At 35.8% G+C, this 16,132-nt stretch overlaps 1 protein-coding gene across 1 annotated transcript; it reads left to right on the top strand.

Moving 5' to 3' along the window:
• Positions 1-258: 258 nt before the first annotated feature.
• On the top strand, positions 259-16,003 carry LOC138183518 (ubiquitin carboxyl-terminal hydrolase 31). Its single transcript, XM_069120502.1, has 4 exons — positions 259-1,339; positions 10,754-11,127; positions 11,219-12,629; positions 12,720-16,003. The coding sequence occupies exons 1-4, from the start codon at positions 455-457 to the stop codon at positions 12,834-12,836; spliced, it is 2,787 nt and encodes a 928-aa protein (XP_068976603.1). The 5' UTR covers positions 259-454; the 3' UTR covers positions 12,837-16,003.
• The last annotated feature ends 129 nt before the right edge of the window (positions 16,004-16,132 follow it).

Genomic DNA, 16,132 nt, shown 5'->3' with positions numbered 1-16,132 from the left:
GTTAATTACCATAGGTAATTACAAGCGTCGTGACACAACGTTATAAATTGTAGAGGGCATAAAAAGCACTATGATTTTTTTCGAGGTCGGTATTTCAGAGCGTGAAACACAAAACCTTTTTCGATGTCTCGTCTATCATGTCTTTAGTCAATGCCAACACTTTGACTAACGATGGTATTGGTCACTCTCGTCAGGGAGCGCTTCAGTCGCAAACATAATACATCTACCATCATCCATTTCGCGTAGTCTATGATCAAAGCATCATGAAATCGTGGAAGCCTGTGTGATAAAGGCAAATGGCCGCCGTAGTATACGAGTGCGGGTTACGTGTATGATGTTTTTCCGCGAGCAGTTTTTGACGTACGGCATGTAAAAGACGCGTGGGTTGAGCGATCAACGAAAAGCGTGATGTGAACGACAAGCGAAAGCTTAAACGGTGTTTCCGTGGCCGGCGATGAACGGTGAGAATGCTAGTGCGGTGATGAAATCGGTGTCGGAGGGTAAGCTGGGCGTGGAAGAGGTTAAATTACCGAAGCTAAAAACACAGGATTCCGTCTCGCGTTTAAAGTGTACGTTTACATTGTCGAGAAATCCATTTCATAGTGCAAGCAGGATGTTAAGACGACGTGCGAAACAAAATCGCGATTCGAAAGACGGTGGCAGTGCGGCGGGCACCAAAGACAGACACAATATGCAGCAACATCAACAGCAAGTGGAAAGTATGCAGCAGAATATAGGCCGATTGCACGGCAGTCAAAGTTATCCGGATAGGTCAGGTATGAAAAAAGTGTTTCGAAGACCTTCGTGGAGAAAGTTCATCAACAAGATGGTCCAGCACATGTCGAATGTGGGCACACAGAATCACAAAACGTCTCACAGGGACGATCTCGGGTCCAGTGCCGGAGATATAAGGGTACCTCCACCTAGACCGGCGCATATACCACCTGATAAGGTGCCAGGGGTCATAGGTTTACGCAATCACGGTAACACGTGTTTCATGAACGCTGTATTGCAGTGCTTGTCGCATACGGATATACTAGCGGAATATTTCGTGCTGGATCAGTACAAGATCGATCTCTCTAGAAGAAATAAATTGAACTCGAAAAAGTACGGGACGAAGGGAGAGATCACTGAACAGTTAGCCCTGCTGTTGAAGGCCATTTGGAGCTGCCAATACGACCCAGAGATGAGCACGGCGTTCAAGAGCGTCGTCGACAAATACGGAAGTCAATATCGCGGGAACTTGCAGCACGACGCTCAGGAATTCTTGCTATGGCTATTAGATAAAGTGCACGAGGACCTGAACCAAGCTACCAAAAAAAAGTATAAAATCATCAAGGTGAGAGAGTCAACACATTTTTTAAGGTTATGCTCACGTTTTGACAACACGTCTCCCACATAATGAACAGGTTTGTAGTCATTCATTGCGAACGATTACATAATGCCAGTGATATGAATAATCATTAACCAACTACGTTAATTTCTTCGTTCTTTCTTTATTCTCTTATGACCGTGAAGCGAATTTATGAATTCACAGATGCTAAAAGTATTCGCAATGGGTTTTCGATTCTTTCTTGGTTTGCTCTTGTGTGCACTGTAAGAACACGTGTTTATACGAACACAAACCTTGAGTGAATTTTATTTATTACTTGAAGAAACAGAAAATCCAGTCAATCGCAAACGGTTATAATCAGGCCTTAACCTAAATTTGTCCCACGTTCAAAAAGTACATACCGCGTTTTCTAAACGGATTCTATCGAAATTCGGCTGAATCCACGCTTGCATTCCAGAAAAAGGAATGGGTAAAACAAATCGTGTACTTACCATGTACGTACTTATTATTGAGAAAAATCAGTAAATATTGAATAATACGAACGTTTGCTTATCAAGGATGAGTTACGATTTTTATTATTTATATAAATTTTATTAATTTATCAGATATAGTAATTGTTGATAAATCATAGTTATCCGATGTTCGTTATCTGATGCTCCAAATTGGCATTGTTAGAGGCAGCTATCAGAAAAAATTAGTACAAAAGATATCTGCTAATCAGTTAATTATTTACGTATTATAACACCTATTTTTTAGTTGCATATGACAATAGGAAAATTATTGAAGTCTTATCGAAATCATCATTTTTAAACATAGCCATAATAGATTGTGCAGGAAACAAAGAGAATAATCCTCTGTATGAAATAAGACCTAATATCTCGTGTTAACGAAACAAAACAGATTCATTGAAACATAAACTGGTAGTGGTATTTTGAAGTTAAAAATAGTTTGCACTCAATAAACCGCGAACTTGACTAGTGAATCGCTTTTTATGCCAATGCATCATACATATAGAACGAGATAGGGATAATAAAGCAGAGACAGAACAAATTTTAGTTCGCTGATTCACCGCAACGAGATGCCCGCCAATGATAAGTGACGTAATGAGAAAAAAGTGCGCATCATACTGCCCAATTAATTGTTCGTTTTTCGCCATTTTTTAATTCGATATTTATTACTTAAAGGACAGCTACCGACTCATGATTAAATAATCAAATATTTCTTCCATGTATGTAGTTACACGCGTGAATGCTGAGTTTCTTTCTTGACTAGCTCACGAAACAACGTGTTTGTGACTATATGTATGATGAGATAACACATATTAACCGAATATCTCAAAAGTATCGACAGTAAAGCGAAATTTTGGTTGTATATTACAAAATATAGAACTTTTTATCATTTATATCGGTAATAGATTTTATTGGAAGATTTGATATTTTTAAAACGCGTTAGGGATGACGAGTTCAGTTAATAAATACTAAAATTTAACTTTCAATTCTATGTTCTTTCAGTTTTTTTTTACGTAACACATATATCTAATAATCTTATTAAATTGTCTATTTATCGTACTTCAAAAAACAGTAATGAACAATAGTAATTATATATAGTTGAGCGTGAACCACCTTTCGGAACGACTTGTGTTATGCCTAGTAAAAAGTAAAGAAAAGTTCAAGGTATTTGTCGCGTAGAGAAACAATGGTTATTCATAACAAAAGAGAAAATGTGAAATTATTCCTGACGTTTCGCTTCTCAGTATATGTACTTCTTTGCTAGTGAAACTAATAACCACGACTGCTAACTCGGTAAAACTTAATCGCTAATTATCTAAACAGCTGAATTTCTTTTTAATGTATGTTCGCACTTTCTATTTTACACACAACTTTCGTTAAAATTTTATTGTTCATCAATTGCATATCTTTGTGCCATCTCCCCATCGTTTTACAGTAACTCGTGAAGATATTCCAACATTTACCATGGAAACTTTTTTATAACACTGTAATGACACACGACTGCTACGGTTATATTAGGTTGTCCGAAAAATGTCCTTCTTTCGCAAACGTGTTTTTTTACAACAATGCACCTTCACACAAACGTGAAACCAAGTCTGTGAAATGTCGCGGTGTTTATCTCAACAGAACAAAATGGATCGTACGTAATTCGACAAAATAATATAAAACAAAAAACGTTGTGCGTCTATTATTTCCTCATAAAACGAAAGAAACTTTTCGGACAACCTAATATTAGTAAAATTTGGAACCAGTCTAAAGTTGTATGTAGAAGCGACAGAACATTTATTCCAAACATAGCCTTACGAAAATAATTTTAATAATATGCAGCTTGAAGAGCGATCTTAAACATACAATTAATGCTAATGATGGTCTGGCTTACTAATATAATCAAAAACCGACTATTCGAGCATTTTGTTTATTTTTGCCAGCTCTGTTTTGCTTGTAGTAAATATAGCTTCTGCATGTATTTTCAGATTGATTTCAAATTTTACCAATGTAATCATGTATCATTGTAATGCTAATGAATTTCAAAGTTCGATTTGTACAACACATAATACGTTCATCAAAAGTTTTTACACTGGATATTCGTTTTAATTAAATTAAAATATTGCTCATTTTCTTCTTCTTTCCTTTTTTTTTTTTTTTTTTTTTTTTTGCTTTCGCGGAGTAAAAATACCTGCGATAAAAATTGTTTGAGATGTTTGACACATTTACCGCAGGTTGTTACCGACTTGACGCATCTTGTCTCTGTGGTTCTTTCTCACTCTCTCTTTCGTACTTCATCCTCTAGGTAAGTAAACGGGCCCACTCGATCCGTTATCTTATCAGCCATTTCTTGCACACTATCCAAGTGTTTGTCGAGCATCAGATAAGGAAGCGATCTTCGACGAGCAAGTCGATAATCCGGATTAGGAACTAACAATGTCCGACATGTCGCCCCTGTGGCTTGTTAACTCGCTGCTCGTGCCACTTTTTCGTAACTAGTTTTTTCCTCGAGTGCCCTTCATCGGCTACGTTGACCGACTTCTTCGAAACCGGTCATTGAAACGCCTTGAAAATTCGAAGATGCTCTCCGCTGGCATTAATGCCTTCTTGCATAGAAAGTCGGTACATTCGTTCTGTACAAGTTTTTTCTATTGCACGCTCAACCATACGTGTAGCGATTAATTCGTTATTTAAGAACGAAACAGAGATCTCGTTTACCGATATACTAAACTTTTTGATAAGGCTAAACTGAGCAGTATATTTGTAAATTTTGTGCAATTAGTACGTTTAATAAAGTAATAACAGCGAAAAGGGAAAAATAATTTGAAGCGACAGACGCGTATTTATATGCTTCGGTGTGCGCAACATAATAATTTTAAATAAATCGATAGCTGGGAAAGTATTTCAGAGAGATTCGACGCTTCTCAAAATGCATGTAGCCACTCGAGCACGTGCTAAACGACAGTGCACGTATTATTGACCTTGCGATAAGATCGTCAGCTCTCGTCGCTTTAAAAGTAGGATGCCTAGTTTACCTAGATGCAGATAGTATGCTGCTGCTGATATTATTTATTATAAATCGAATGATCACGAAACGAGACTTCTCGGGTTTAATTATCACAGAGAAAAGTGACTGTGTGAATAATCTCTTTCATAACGGCAATGAAAGCTTCGAATCGTTATGCATACCGACTTGTTGCGTTACAAAATAAAATTCTTTCAACTTTATTTATATAACTAAATAAACGTTATCGTGTATCACACTTGACGCTACAGCATATGTACCTATCTGTGACTAAGTAAACATTTAAATTTTAAATTTGAATAAGTAAAGTTTATTCGTTAGTGTAGATCCCTAGATTATAATCGACCGTTTTATCGGTCAAACAGTTTGCTCATGTGTCTTATTATGCACAGATTCCACAGATTATCTGCAAACATCGTTATCTATGGCTTCCGATTATTTTCACGCGATGTCGCACGAACCAATTCCTAAGCGTTCACTAAAATCGCGTCGCTTGGCGCGTTTACGAGCAAACTCCACGTGTCTTTGGTCGATCATTTTACGATTCTCGTTGCCATTGGCTTATCGCCTCTCTTATTCCTCGAACTTTCGATTATGCGTTCGTTCGTGGCATGGTCGAATAAAATTTACAGATGTCCTTCGCCAAGTTTTCTTTTGTAAATGAATGCCAACGAACGTGAATTGATTTAAAAATGGACATTGGTAGAAAATTGTCGAAGGTGGCAGACGTTTGAATCCGAAACACCGTGACGCAACATCTCATGAAAAACTACCTTTAATGAAACCTTGAGGACGCGTGCAACGCGATGCGTATTTTTATGTCGTCAAAGGTCGTGCCGCTCTAGCAAATCGCGATGAAAATTCAAGGAAAATTTATACACCTCGAAGTGAAATCTAAATATAATTTATATCCCATTTACTCGTGTTATGGTTACATGTCTGAAATACACAACCAGTCCAATTTTGCTAATTCTTGATTTCTATATCACGTGCAACGAGATTTGTTAGATCGATAGATATAAGTTTTTTTTTTTTTACAAATAGCCGATAAGTCTGTAAGATTTGATAAACACAACAAAAGATATATAATTTAACCTTACGGCCAAGTAAAAGCACAATTTATTTTTAATATTTACTTTTACTTAATAACATTAATTAATAGCGTTCCTTTGTGTAAAAATCAACAGAGATTCGATTCTTCCGGACGATACGCGTCGGTAAAATTGATTGCAGAGAACGTAGATATGAACAAGTATTTTTTTTCTTTTTTTTTTTTTTTTCAAAGTTGACGTTGAATGGAATGTTTGATAAGGCTTGCGTAGAAAAAAAGAGAAAAGATAATAAACTTATCAAGACCCGACCACGTAAGGTCAAATATTTTCTGTCGTACAAACGATCAGGAACGTGCATCCTCGCTCCAAGCATCTTGTTGACACTAAAATATTGTTTCCCCGTAAATAACGTGGTATTTCTAAATTTAAATTAAAAATGAACATGGTAAGCCAATGAATATACAATGTTTTTCATACTCCCGTCGTAAATCTTCTACTGATTTTCGTAAATGGACACTTTACTAGGCTGATATATCAAAAACTCTGTGATTTTTTTAAAATTGCGAAAGTAAATATAGTTGGTTCAGCGTGCTCCTCCGGCGTCATTCTTGATATTTTACAGGACTTTAATATAATAGTAATTTATCCGATAAATTGCTTTCCTGACGAATTCTTCGAATGTCTACAAAATAACATTATTTTCGACCATTCCACCCATAATAATTTGTATGATGTTTATTTTATATCTTAGGTATTATATGTATTTTAGTAAGTAGTCTAAAATGTGATTTAGCTATTTGTTCGTTTATATTATAGACAAACGAAAGCGTGTGATACAGTATCGTTATAAGTAAGAATTGACCTTGAATGGGGCCACGAATCAGTCATCGTTCTAAGGCCACATTATGTAGCTTCCATTGATCGATTCATATTCTTTCTTTTCTTCAATTTCGGCCGTATCATCATCCATTATAATTTAATACGATTTAATCACGTTCAAAGCTATATGCATATATAATTAAATTTAATTAGGCTATGAATCCTTGACATATAAAAATATATGTAATGTAATGTAATAAAGTAATTGGATTTTTCGTACGAACCATAATATCTTCGTGCTGTTTTTCACCGCGTGCCAACGATACATTTAATAGCGATGATATCGCCAAAGCGACGAAACAATTTGCAAGCTTAACATTAGTCGCGAAGATATAGATACGCTCAAATTAACAAGTTATCGAGAAGTCCAAATTTCAAGGTTTAGAAACTGTCGCGCGATCACCTACCAGTTGGAAACGTGATTTATTATAAAAACTGTATACATATGTATTATATTTAAAAGTTCTCCATTAATTGAAACATTTTAATCAAATGCTGTACTAGAAAAAATTTGCTCGAAGCTGTTTCGATTAGAAATTAAATTTTCAAATGGTTTTTTTTTTCATTTTATCGTTCGATTGACGTGTAATAACACGCGCGAGTCGAAAGATTAAAAAGATCCTACGTTCTTCGTTCTTTCATCTCGACGAACAGATCCTTCTGTGTAAAGATACAAGTTGCCGACTCTTAAAAATTGATCGCTAGGGAATAATTAGACACGTTAAGATTTTACACAAATATAAACATGCATCCAGAGCTCTGATTTCTTGCTTATAATCATTATGTGCCGTTTCTATGACGGCCTTGGCGTAGTATTACATATACTTTGAGTCATAACATCGAATTAATTACTATCTCTCGGCTCGTCTAATTGCTACTAATCAGAACACTGATGGCCCTGATGTAGTTTATAACTATTATCGGATCTAGTCAGTGATGCCGGATTCGTAATGAAAAATAAAAGAATAAAAGAAAGAAACAGAGTAAAAAAAAATAGGAATTCATTGAGTGTGTACTAACGATAAAAAGAAAACGTTTTTGTTGGTCAAAGCATGAATACGTTGTACTTCAAATACATCAACTATATGGTAAGATCAATGATGTTGTAATGTGCTTTATCTTTTCACGATGGCGATGATGTTGTGTAGACTAAAAAATACCGATGGAGAAACTCGAGTACTTTCGGATTCCAGCCACTGTACTGCAACATATTTCAACGCATTCCATGGCTGTCGAGCTGAAAGAAGTTAATTATAAGTTACGGGTCGAGGGACGTTAATTGCTATTGTTACGTAAAGAATGTTTAGATAAGCCAAGCTTCCTGTTTTTTGTTTTGCGATTCTGTAAGAAATGAAACGCCGATGCATCGATATTTGTCGCGTCTTGTCCTAGCACCGGCAATTTCCAACGAATCGTTTTATGGATCACTTTGTTTGTCTTCGAAAAGGTCGGTAAAGAGTAAATGCACCGGTTAGATTCGAGGATGTTTGTAGTTCGAGCGTGACTTTCGTAAAAACCAAACGTATATGTGTTTCTCCTGAACGTTTCATATCCAATGTACGAGGAAATGAAAAGTAAAAAGTGAATGCAGCGTAAAGTTGTAAGTATGCGGTCAAGTTATAGCGAAGAGCTAGTTTCGTTCAAATACAAGAGAAGTGAAAAGAATGTAAGATCGTAACCGGAAGCTGAGAACGGCGAAAAAACAAAAGTTGACTTCGTCGATATTAATGAATTCCGTAAAGGTTACCGACCGGTTGACCAAACCTGTTCAATCTTTACGTAACTACACATGTGCGAACGTGACATTGACCAATTGTGAAGTTGCAAATTGTAACGTGTGTCGTTACAACCTGTAAGCATCGAAAATTATTTCCGGCGACCGGATCGACGATACATCCTGTCCACAGCCCTCTACAATTATCGCGTTTCGTGGTTTTTCGACGCATACGAGGAATTGTCATTTGCAGCAGATGATTTAGCCTTATCTAGAAAGAAAAAGTCGTTTTTTTCCTCGCAGAAGGAAGTCTTTTTCTTATTCACTGGGTACACAACATAATTCCACTTGATGCTTTTACTCTGGAGCCTCTTAAAAATAGCTTTTTCATTCTTAACTATCCCCTTTCTCGTTATTTCATTAAAGGTTAGAATAGACAACATGGACTCGGATAATTCCTGACGGTATTTGGTTTCAATCGAAGATTATTTTATTCAAAACCTTCGATTATATAAAACATATATATTTCCTTTGCAAAGGCTACAATTGGAAGGTCATGAAAATGCACGTTTCGATCCTATTAAGGGAAGCCTTCTATGCCGACCGAGCATGCTGTTTCGAGAATCCGCTGATCTGAAAGGGGACATAGAAAAAGCATGCGAGGCTTAACGACGTGTTTCGATATACTACCGATGACGCTAATCAAATTATCATTTTAAAATTTCTGACCGATGTAAGTTAAAAATGTACATACAAAATACCAATATATAAGCCAAGGTATACGCGTGTGTGTAATATATACACGACCAAAAGTTATGTATATCTACGCCCGTGAAAAATAAATACATTCTGTAAATGATCACTGTCGTTTGTTGGGACATTGTTACGATTACTAAACAAACAGATCGAATATGAACTTGTGAATTTTAGCGAGTGAACGGCAATCGTCCGGTGTCCATTAGGATATCCCACTTACGTCGCGTCTTCTATCGGGCCTGTTGCGAAACTGAAAAGTGCAACAGACGGTATAGACAACAACGAACTACCGGTAGACAGCTATTATTAGAACGAACGTGTTATGAATGATCCGTCTTTATGTATCTTGGGTGATGAACTGTTTGTACGATGTCTCGATCCATCTTAAGACAGTTAAAAAATAAATCCACAGGATTCCGTGTTACGTATAAATAAACGTTCGTGTACAATGTACAGTATCAAACATGACAGCGATGGTACGCACTCTTGTCGTATAAAACACGGAAATACTTGGAAGACGAAGCGGTAAACTTACTTTCAAGTTACTGAAGCAATTTAAAGTTATTTATATTTTATTTTCTTTTTGTCGTCTTAATTTTCTTCTCAACGTATCGATGAGTCGACGCTATTGCTTATCCTTAAAGACGATGAATATGTTAAATACATTAAATGAGATTACTCATTACTAAGATTATTGTCTGTTCGATAAATCTTCGTTTGATTACGAATCTCTCGGTTCGCAACACGTATTTTTAACTCTTGTTTCCTTTATTCGTATATTGTAGCATGCGAGAACGCTAAATTGCGCATTGTCCGATAAAGTTTTACGATTTTACGTTAAGTTCCTTCTGCTAGTATTTTTCCGTCGTTTTTTTCTTTTAGCAAATTAATTCGTATGATATATTGTTTGTTTGGCTTCTCATCGTGTTTAACCAATCGATGACGTAAAGTAAAATATTCCTAAGCTTGATTAAATGCAGGTGTACAAAAGTGTACACAGTTATTTACATTCTCATAAAACACTATCAATATTCTTACAATATTCATGATAAGGATTAATTACATCGTCATCATTGCTATATTTACTTGAATGCTTTTCAATATCACGACGATAAGGCCGCTAGTGTATCTCAAATGATCGTAAACCGAATTTCATAATATAACGCGATAAATGAAATTGGCATATTATTATTAATTTAACTTTCTAGAAATAACAATGATGAATAAAATCTCAAATTCTGTCGTGTAATTCATTGAAAAAAACCTGAAGCTATACCGGGACGTACGTACTTCAAATCTTCGAACATATGATAAAGTAACGTAAAATAATATTTTGCAAATTAGAAAGTTTCTTCGTCTTCTCTCGGAAGGTTCGTTCCATTTCTGCTTCCATTTAGCGTGTTATCTGTAAATCGATAAGAAAAAAAAAACAAATCAAATATGATGGATAGTCTCAAATGTACTCATTTATTAATGGAAATCTTTTTATATAATTTACAGAATTCGTTCGGCAGACCGGATGACATCGTGGCGGCGGAAACTCTGGCGAACCATGTCCGCTGCAACAATTCGTTTGTGCACGCGGTGTTCCAAGCCCAGTTTCGGTCTAGCCTAACTTGCCCAAGATGTCACCGGCAGTCGAACACGTTCGACCCTTTCCTCTGCGTGTCAGTACCTGTACCGCAAAATCACCGCCAGATGAACCTTTTCGTAAACGTCCTCTATACGTCGCAACAACCGCGGCAAGTGAAGATAGGCGTGAGCGTAAACCAGATGGCCAATGTCAGAGAGCTCAGAGAGATCTTGGCCAGTGACACCGGTATCGATGAGAATCATATGTTACTCACGGAAATTCATGACGAAGGATTTCACAGGTAGAACTTCATTTCTCTACGGACAAGCCTATTAAATAGATCGGTATCGCGTTAACTTTCCACTACTTTGTTTGTTATTTATTGTTTACAGAACTTTCTCCGATTGCCAACCTCTATCTGTGATCACGGAAAATGACCCGCTCTACTGTATAGAACTGCCACAGCTGAAAGAACCAGCGGAGCAAGCGTATATCTTACTCGTGTGGATCAACGTTCTCACAAAAGGAGATCTAAGACAGCGTTTCAGCAGTCCGTACACTATGCAAGTGTCTAGAGAAACGTCGTACGAAGATCTACAAAAACTCTTGTTGAAGGAGATGCATAGTGTTCTGGCAGACGATGTTCTTACGTCGAGTCAGAGTCCTGGACTGTTTAACATTCGTGTTGCGGACCCCGCTGCTACACCTATTCAGGACGAGCATCCATGTATAGATCCCTGTGTGGAGCACCCTCTTTACACAGAGCAGATCGAACAAGCGTTGGCCCTTTGTGCCGATGACTCCGGTCCTCAACATGTAAAATTAATTCTAGAGTGGGACGAAGCCACTAAGTGTAATATTATTCAAGATGACAATGATCAAATCGAAGAGCACGCCAGTGTGAAGCAGTTAAAAACGAATTCAGAACTAGGAGGAGCTGTTACTTTGGAAGAATGTTTCGATCTGTATACGAGAGCCGAGATATTAGGGGCAGAGGACGCATGGCACTGTCCATATTGCAATAAGAAACAAGAGGTGGTGAAGAAGTTGGGACTTTGGTCTTTACCTGATATCTTAGTTATTCATCTAAAAAGATTTCGACAACAGTCTAAACAAAGGTCCACGTCGAAATTGACCATGTTAGTCGATTTTCCTCTGTACGGTTTCGATATGACTCCACATCTTGCTCATAATGGAGTACAAACGCATAATAACGTTAGTAGTTTAGGTGGTCTAGGTTGGTCGCCTTGGAAGAAACCCAGACCACGCCAACAGAATATTCCAAAATACGACGAAAACGTTTACGATCTTTATGCGATTTGTAATCATCATGGGCAAGATTTACAGGGAGGTCACTATACCGCGTTCTGTCGGAATCCGTACGATACTCAGTGGTATTGTTTCGACGATACCCGAGTAGAGGCCGTGAACGATACCAATTTAATAACAAACGCTGCGTACATGTTATTTTATCAACGAAGAGGGTTAACTAATAATTCTGGAAATTCTTCGGCTGCTTCCACAAGCTCAGCCGGATCCGGACTTGATCATTGGGTCTCGAAAATGCCGCCTTTTTATTTCAACAACAAGACTAATAACAACGTTTCAAATAACAATCAAAGTAAATCGCAGGAAGTGTTGTGTCAAGATAAGATCGTGGAAGAAAAGAACATAACGAATTTCAATAGGGGATGTCGCAATTACGCTACTTTACAACCCAAGAAAAGGAATGTTGCGACAGAAACGGATATCGGTCAGATTGATCATTACTCAGACGATGAAGCACCATGCAGAAGAGAATGGGTAAGTTCAGAACCAACAACGTATAATTTTGAACCCTGGACAATGTACGAGTATTCTCTTTTTAATTTTGATGTATATGTATGCTTTCAGGCCTCACCGAAGCCTGTTCGAAAAATGTCGTCCATTACGTTAATACCGCAATCTACGATAATTCACAGTGCCAGTAGTGATCCAGACACAACGATAATACACGAGTCGACGTTGTAACACACAATTTAAGCCAGATCTGGTCTGGCTCGAGCAACGCTCAATGTATAGTGCCTGGAACATGGTGTGTAAACGATCAGAGACAAACTAGAACTGAAGACAATTTTTCAAGACAATTTCTCGCGGAATTTAAGTCCATTCGTTTCGTATCGAAGACTTAATATAGTCTGTTTAGAACATATTTTGTTCCGAATTTATACATTAAAAAAAAAATCCTTTTCTTTTATATTATCTAACGATCGACCGAGCAAAGAATATGAAGAGCCTCTCTAATTTCTTTGTTTTGATATCGAAAAAAAAAATGAAACTGCGACATTAGACGGATGTTTGTTGACAATGCAAGCGTAACTGGAGGCATTAGTGATTTTTGTATTTATATCGTGTTTACACAAACTGCGTGAATTGTATTGTACATTATAGTTGTTAGAAGACTTTTTAAGAAAAGGACAAATATTATATTCAGTATCAAAAACTACGAATCCCTTATTTACGAATTGTCTATTGTTAATACGTAGATTTTCAACGCAATAGGTAATTAATGTTCTACATATGTCCAGCAAGAATGTACGTGTGTCAAAGAAACTTTGTACGCGAAATTTTTTTAAACACGCGATTCATGTATCATACTCGTCGCGTTACAATGAAACTATGACAATAACTGAATCTTGAGTGTAGCAGGATTCACGTATTACAGAGACTTCATTTTCAATGATAATTCTTGCCTGGACATACTATGTAGTCGCTAACCATTGTTTTGAATCTATGCTTAACTCTAATATTTATATCGTATTTGTATCACCCACTAGTGGCCTTATCTCAGTAATTAACATTGATATGTCATTTGCAATCATACAAGCATATTTACTATTTCGACGTCGTCTTATTATCGAACATTGAGACATTGTAGCGTGAAAGCCACCAAATTGTAACGTACGTATCGTTAATTATTCTTTGGATTCTGACGAATCGACGACCAAGAAAATCAATATATGTACTTCCACTTCAAAGTCTTGTTCTTCCTACAAACAATCGGCGCAATTGAAATTTGTCATTTGGAAAAGTAACGTGTCGGTTCTTAGAAGCGTGGCTTTCGTAATATATCCTTCAGCGATGTTCTCTTTTTCTTTCTTTCTTCTCTTTTATTGTCAAATACTCTAATCTCTCAGTTGTAACGATCATTCCACTTAGACGCGTTTATAAATAGAAAATGATGGAAAGCACGGAAGCATGAAAGTGAAACTGATTTATATATACGTATACATAAATATATACACGCAAGTGTATAATTTACGAGTGAAAGATGTTTAAGTTATTTTAAAAGTAACATTTTTTTATTGCTAGTCACACGTATCGTGGACGGGGGGTGGCGAATAAAGAATGTATGTGATGAATTATAAATGTAATTAACGTCGAATTCAATGTAAGTAATATAAAGAAAGGCGTTCGATCGTAGTAAAACAACGTGATGTATACTTTGGTATACTCGTTCTAACAGTGTTTGTAACGTAAGTTGGTTCCTGTGGCAAGACTAGGCCAAATCAAGTGCCATGATGGTCCTGGAGGTATAATACTCAACAAAACTTTCAATATTTTCATACTCGATCACCCGAAAAAATCGTTTCCTTCAAGTCTAGCAATTGAAAGCTTCAGAGTCTTTTAAATGAATAGTCAATCAATTCTATTTATCGAGTTACAAAAAAGTAACAGATGATATTTCTATAAATATTCCAATTACTGGATTTGGAAACAAACACTGCGTCAGGTGACTGAGTATCGTTTAGTTAAAGATAAAACGTTCCCTTCGTGGCACTTAAAAAGGTAGAATGAACGTGCAGAATGCGTGATAGGAAGATGAAGCAGAGGAAAGCCGCTACCCGTTTATTATTCTATGATTTTAGAATTTTGTGCATTCACGTTAATCGACTGAGGGATACGTTATTAATTATTCATATTATCGCTGCTATTTTTGTTGAAATAAATTAAAGAATGTATATATATATATATATATATATATATAGATATATATATATAGATCAAAGAACGTCATTCCACTTTGTACACCCTGAATTATGTCAATGCTTTGACCTATGATTCTAAATACTTCGCGTTTTTTTTTTTGAAGTAATCATTGTTGAAGCTTGTTATGTTTAAAAGTAGGAATTAATTATCACATTTTTTATAACTTTTAAAGAGCACGCGTGGGAAATTTTCCTCGTATCAATGAATGAAAATTTTAATGTGGAAAGAAAGTATCGACCAATTGTATACTAGTCTAATATATTTTATTATAGCTTGCAAAATATACGATAATTTGTTGTAACAACGTAATATCGAAAACGAAACTTCTAACAGGACGAATATCAAGTTCATCCGATTTTATTTTAATCACACCAGCTCATGGATAGGATGTAGATCGAATAGGTGAGAAAGCAAATTTGAATTTGAAACGAAATATTGTATAATATTATTATTCAAGTCTAATGTAAAAAGTTTATAAATAATTAGGGATAAAATAAATCGTAATATACAGAGATTTGTCAATAAAAAGTAATATTCATACGTAAAGTATTTGGAATATAGTAATTTAAAGAAAACGATTATGTATTTGACTATTATTTACATTAAAATTCGATTATAAAACATGCGTTCGTTTCAGCACTATATCTACTCCCCGATCTTTTCTGTTATTTAAATACAAATATAGTCTTTATTTTGTTATGAAGAAATTTAGCAACTGCGTTATATAATTACTTGTTTTTAATAATAGATATACTGTTAATATTAAACGGAAAGATATATATATACAACTTATGCTATGAAAGGAATTAAGTATTCGGATAATACATCCTTCTGTATCGGAATTTTGTAATTTCGTGCCATCTGATTACCACTAAACAGTTTACGCAAATGTAAGTGTTGAACAAAGGTTGCGTTTCTCACTTTCGTTCTATCCGTGAAGGAAGTTTCCGTATTTTTGTTAAAATTTTTTATCCTTTATTTATGTTATTTAATATTATCAAGTTTAAAGTAAATATCCGTTTTTGTTAAGTAGAATTTTATTTCTTAAGGAATTTTAACATTTTCATTCATGAATTGTTAGTAGGTGATCATTGTTGACAGTTGATAATTTAATATAATCGCAACTTATTTTTAACTATATGACGAAACAAATTTATAACATCATAAGAAAGAAATACAGGCATGTGAAAATAAATTCTAAAATCTAAATCTTCTTAAACTTATCTAGCGTTTTCGCATTGTATTCCATCTTTTCATACGATGTATTGATTATTAGT

Source organism: Bombus flavifrons, chromosome 1 (genome assembly GCF_040668555.2).
Source record: "Bombus flavifrons isolate JBK064 chromosome 1, iyBomFlav1_principal, whole genome shotgun sequence".
NCBI lineage: Eukaryota > Metazoa > Arthropoda > Insecta > Hymenoptera > Apidae > Bombus > Bombus flavifrons.
Note: the sequence above shows the minus strand (reverse complement) of the source record. Positions and strands in the feature narration are given on the sequence as shown.

Coding starts and splice junctions, on each gene's coding strand:
- LOC138183518 (XM_069120502.1), top strand. CDS start 455: ATGAACGGTGAGAATGCTAGTGCGGTGATGAAATCGGTGTCGGAGGGT. Junction 1,340..10,753: donor AAAAGTATAAAATCATCAAG/GTGAGAGAGTCA, acceptor TATAATTTACAG/AATTCGTTCGGCAGACCGGA. Junction 12,630..12,719: donor CACCATGCAGAAGAGAATGG/GTAAGTTCAGAA, acceptor GTATGCTTTCAG/GCCTCACCGAAGCCTGTTCG.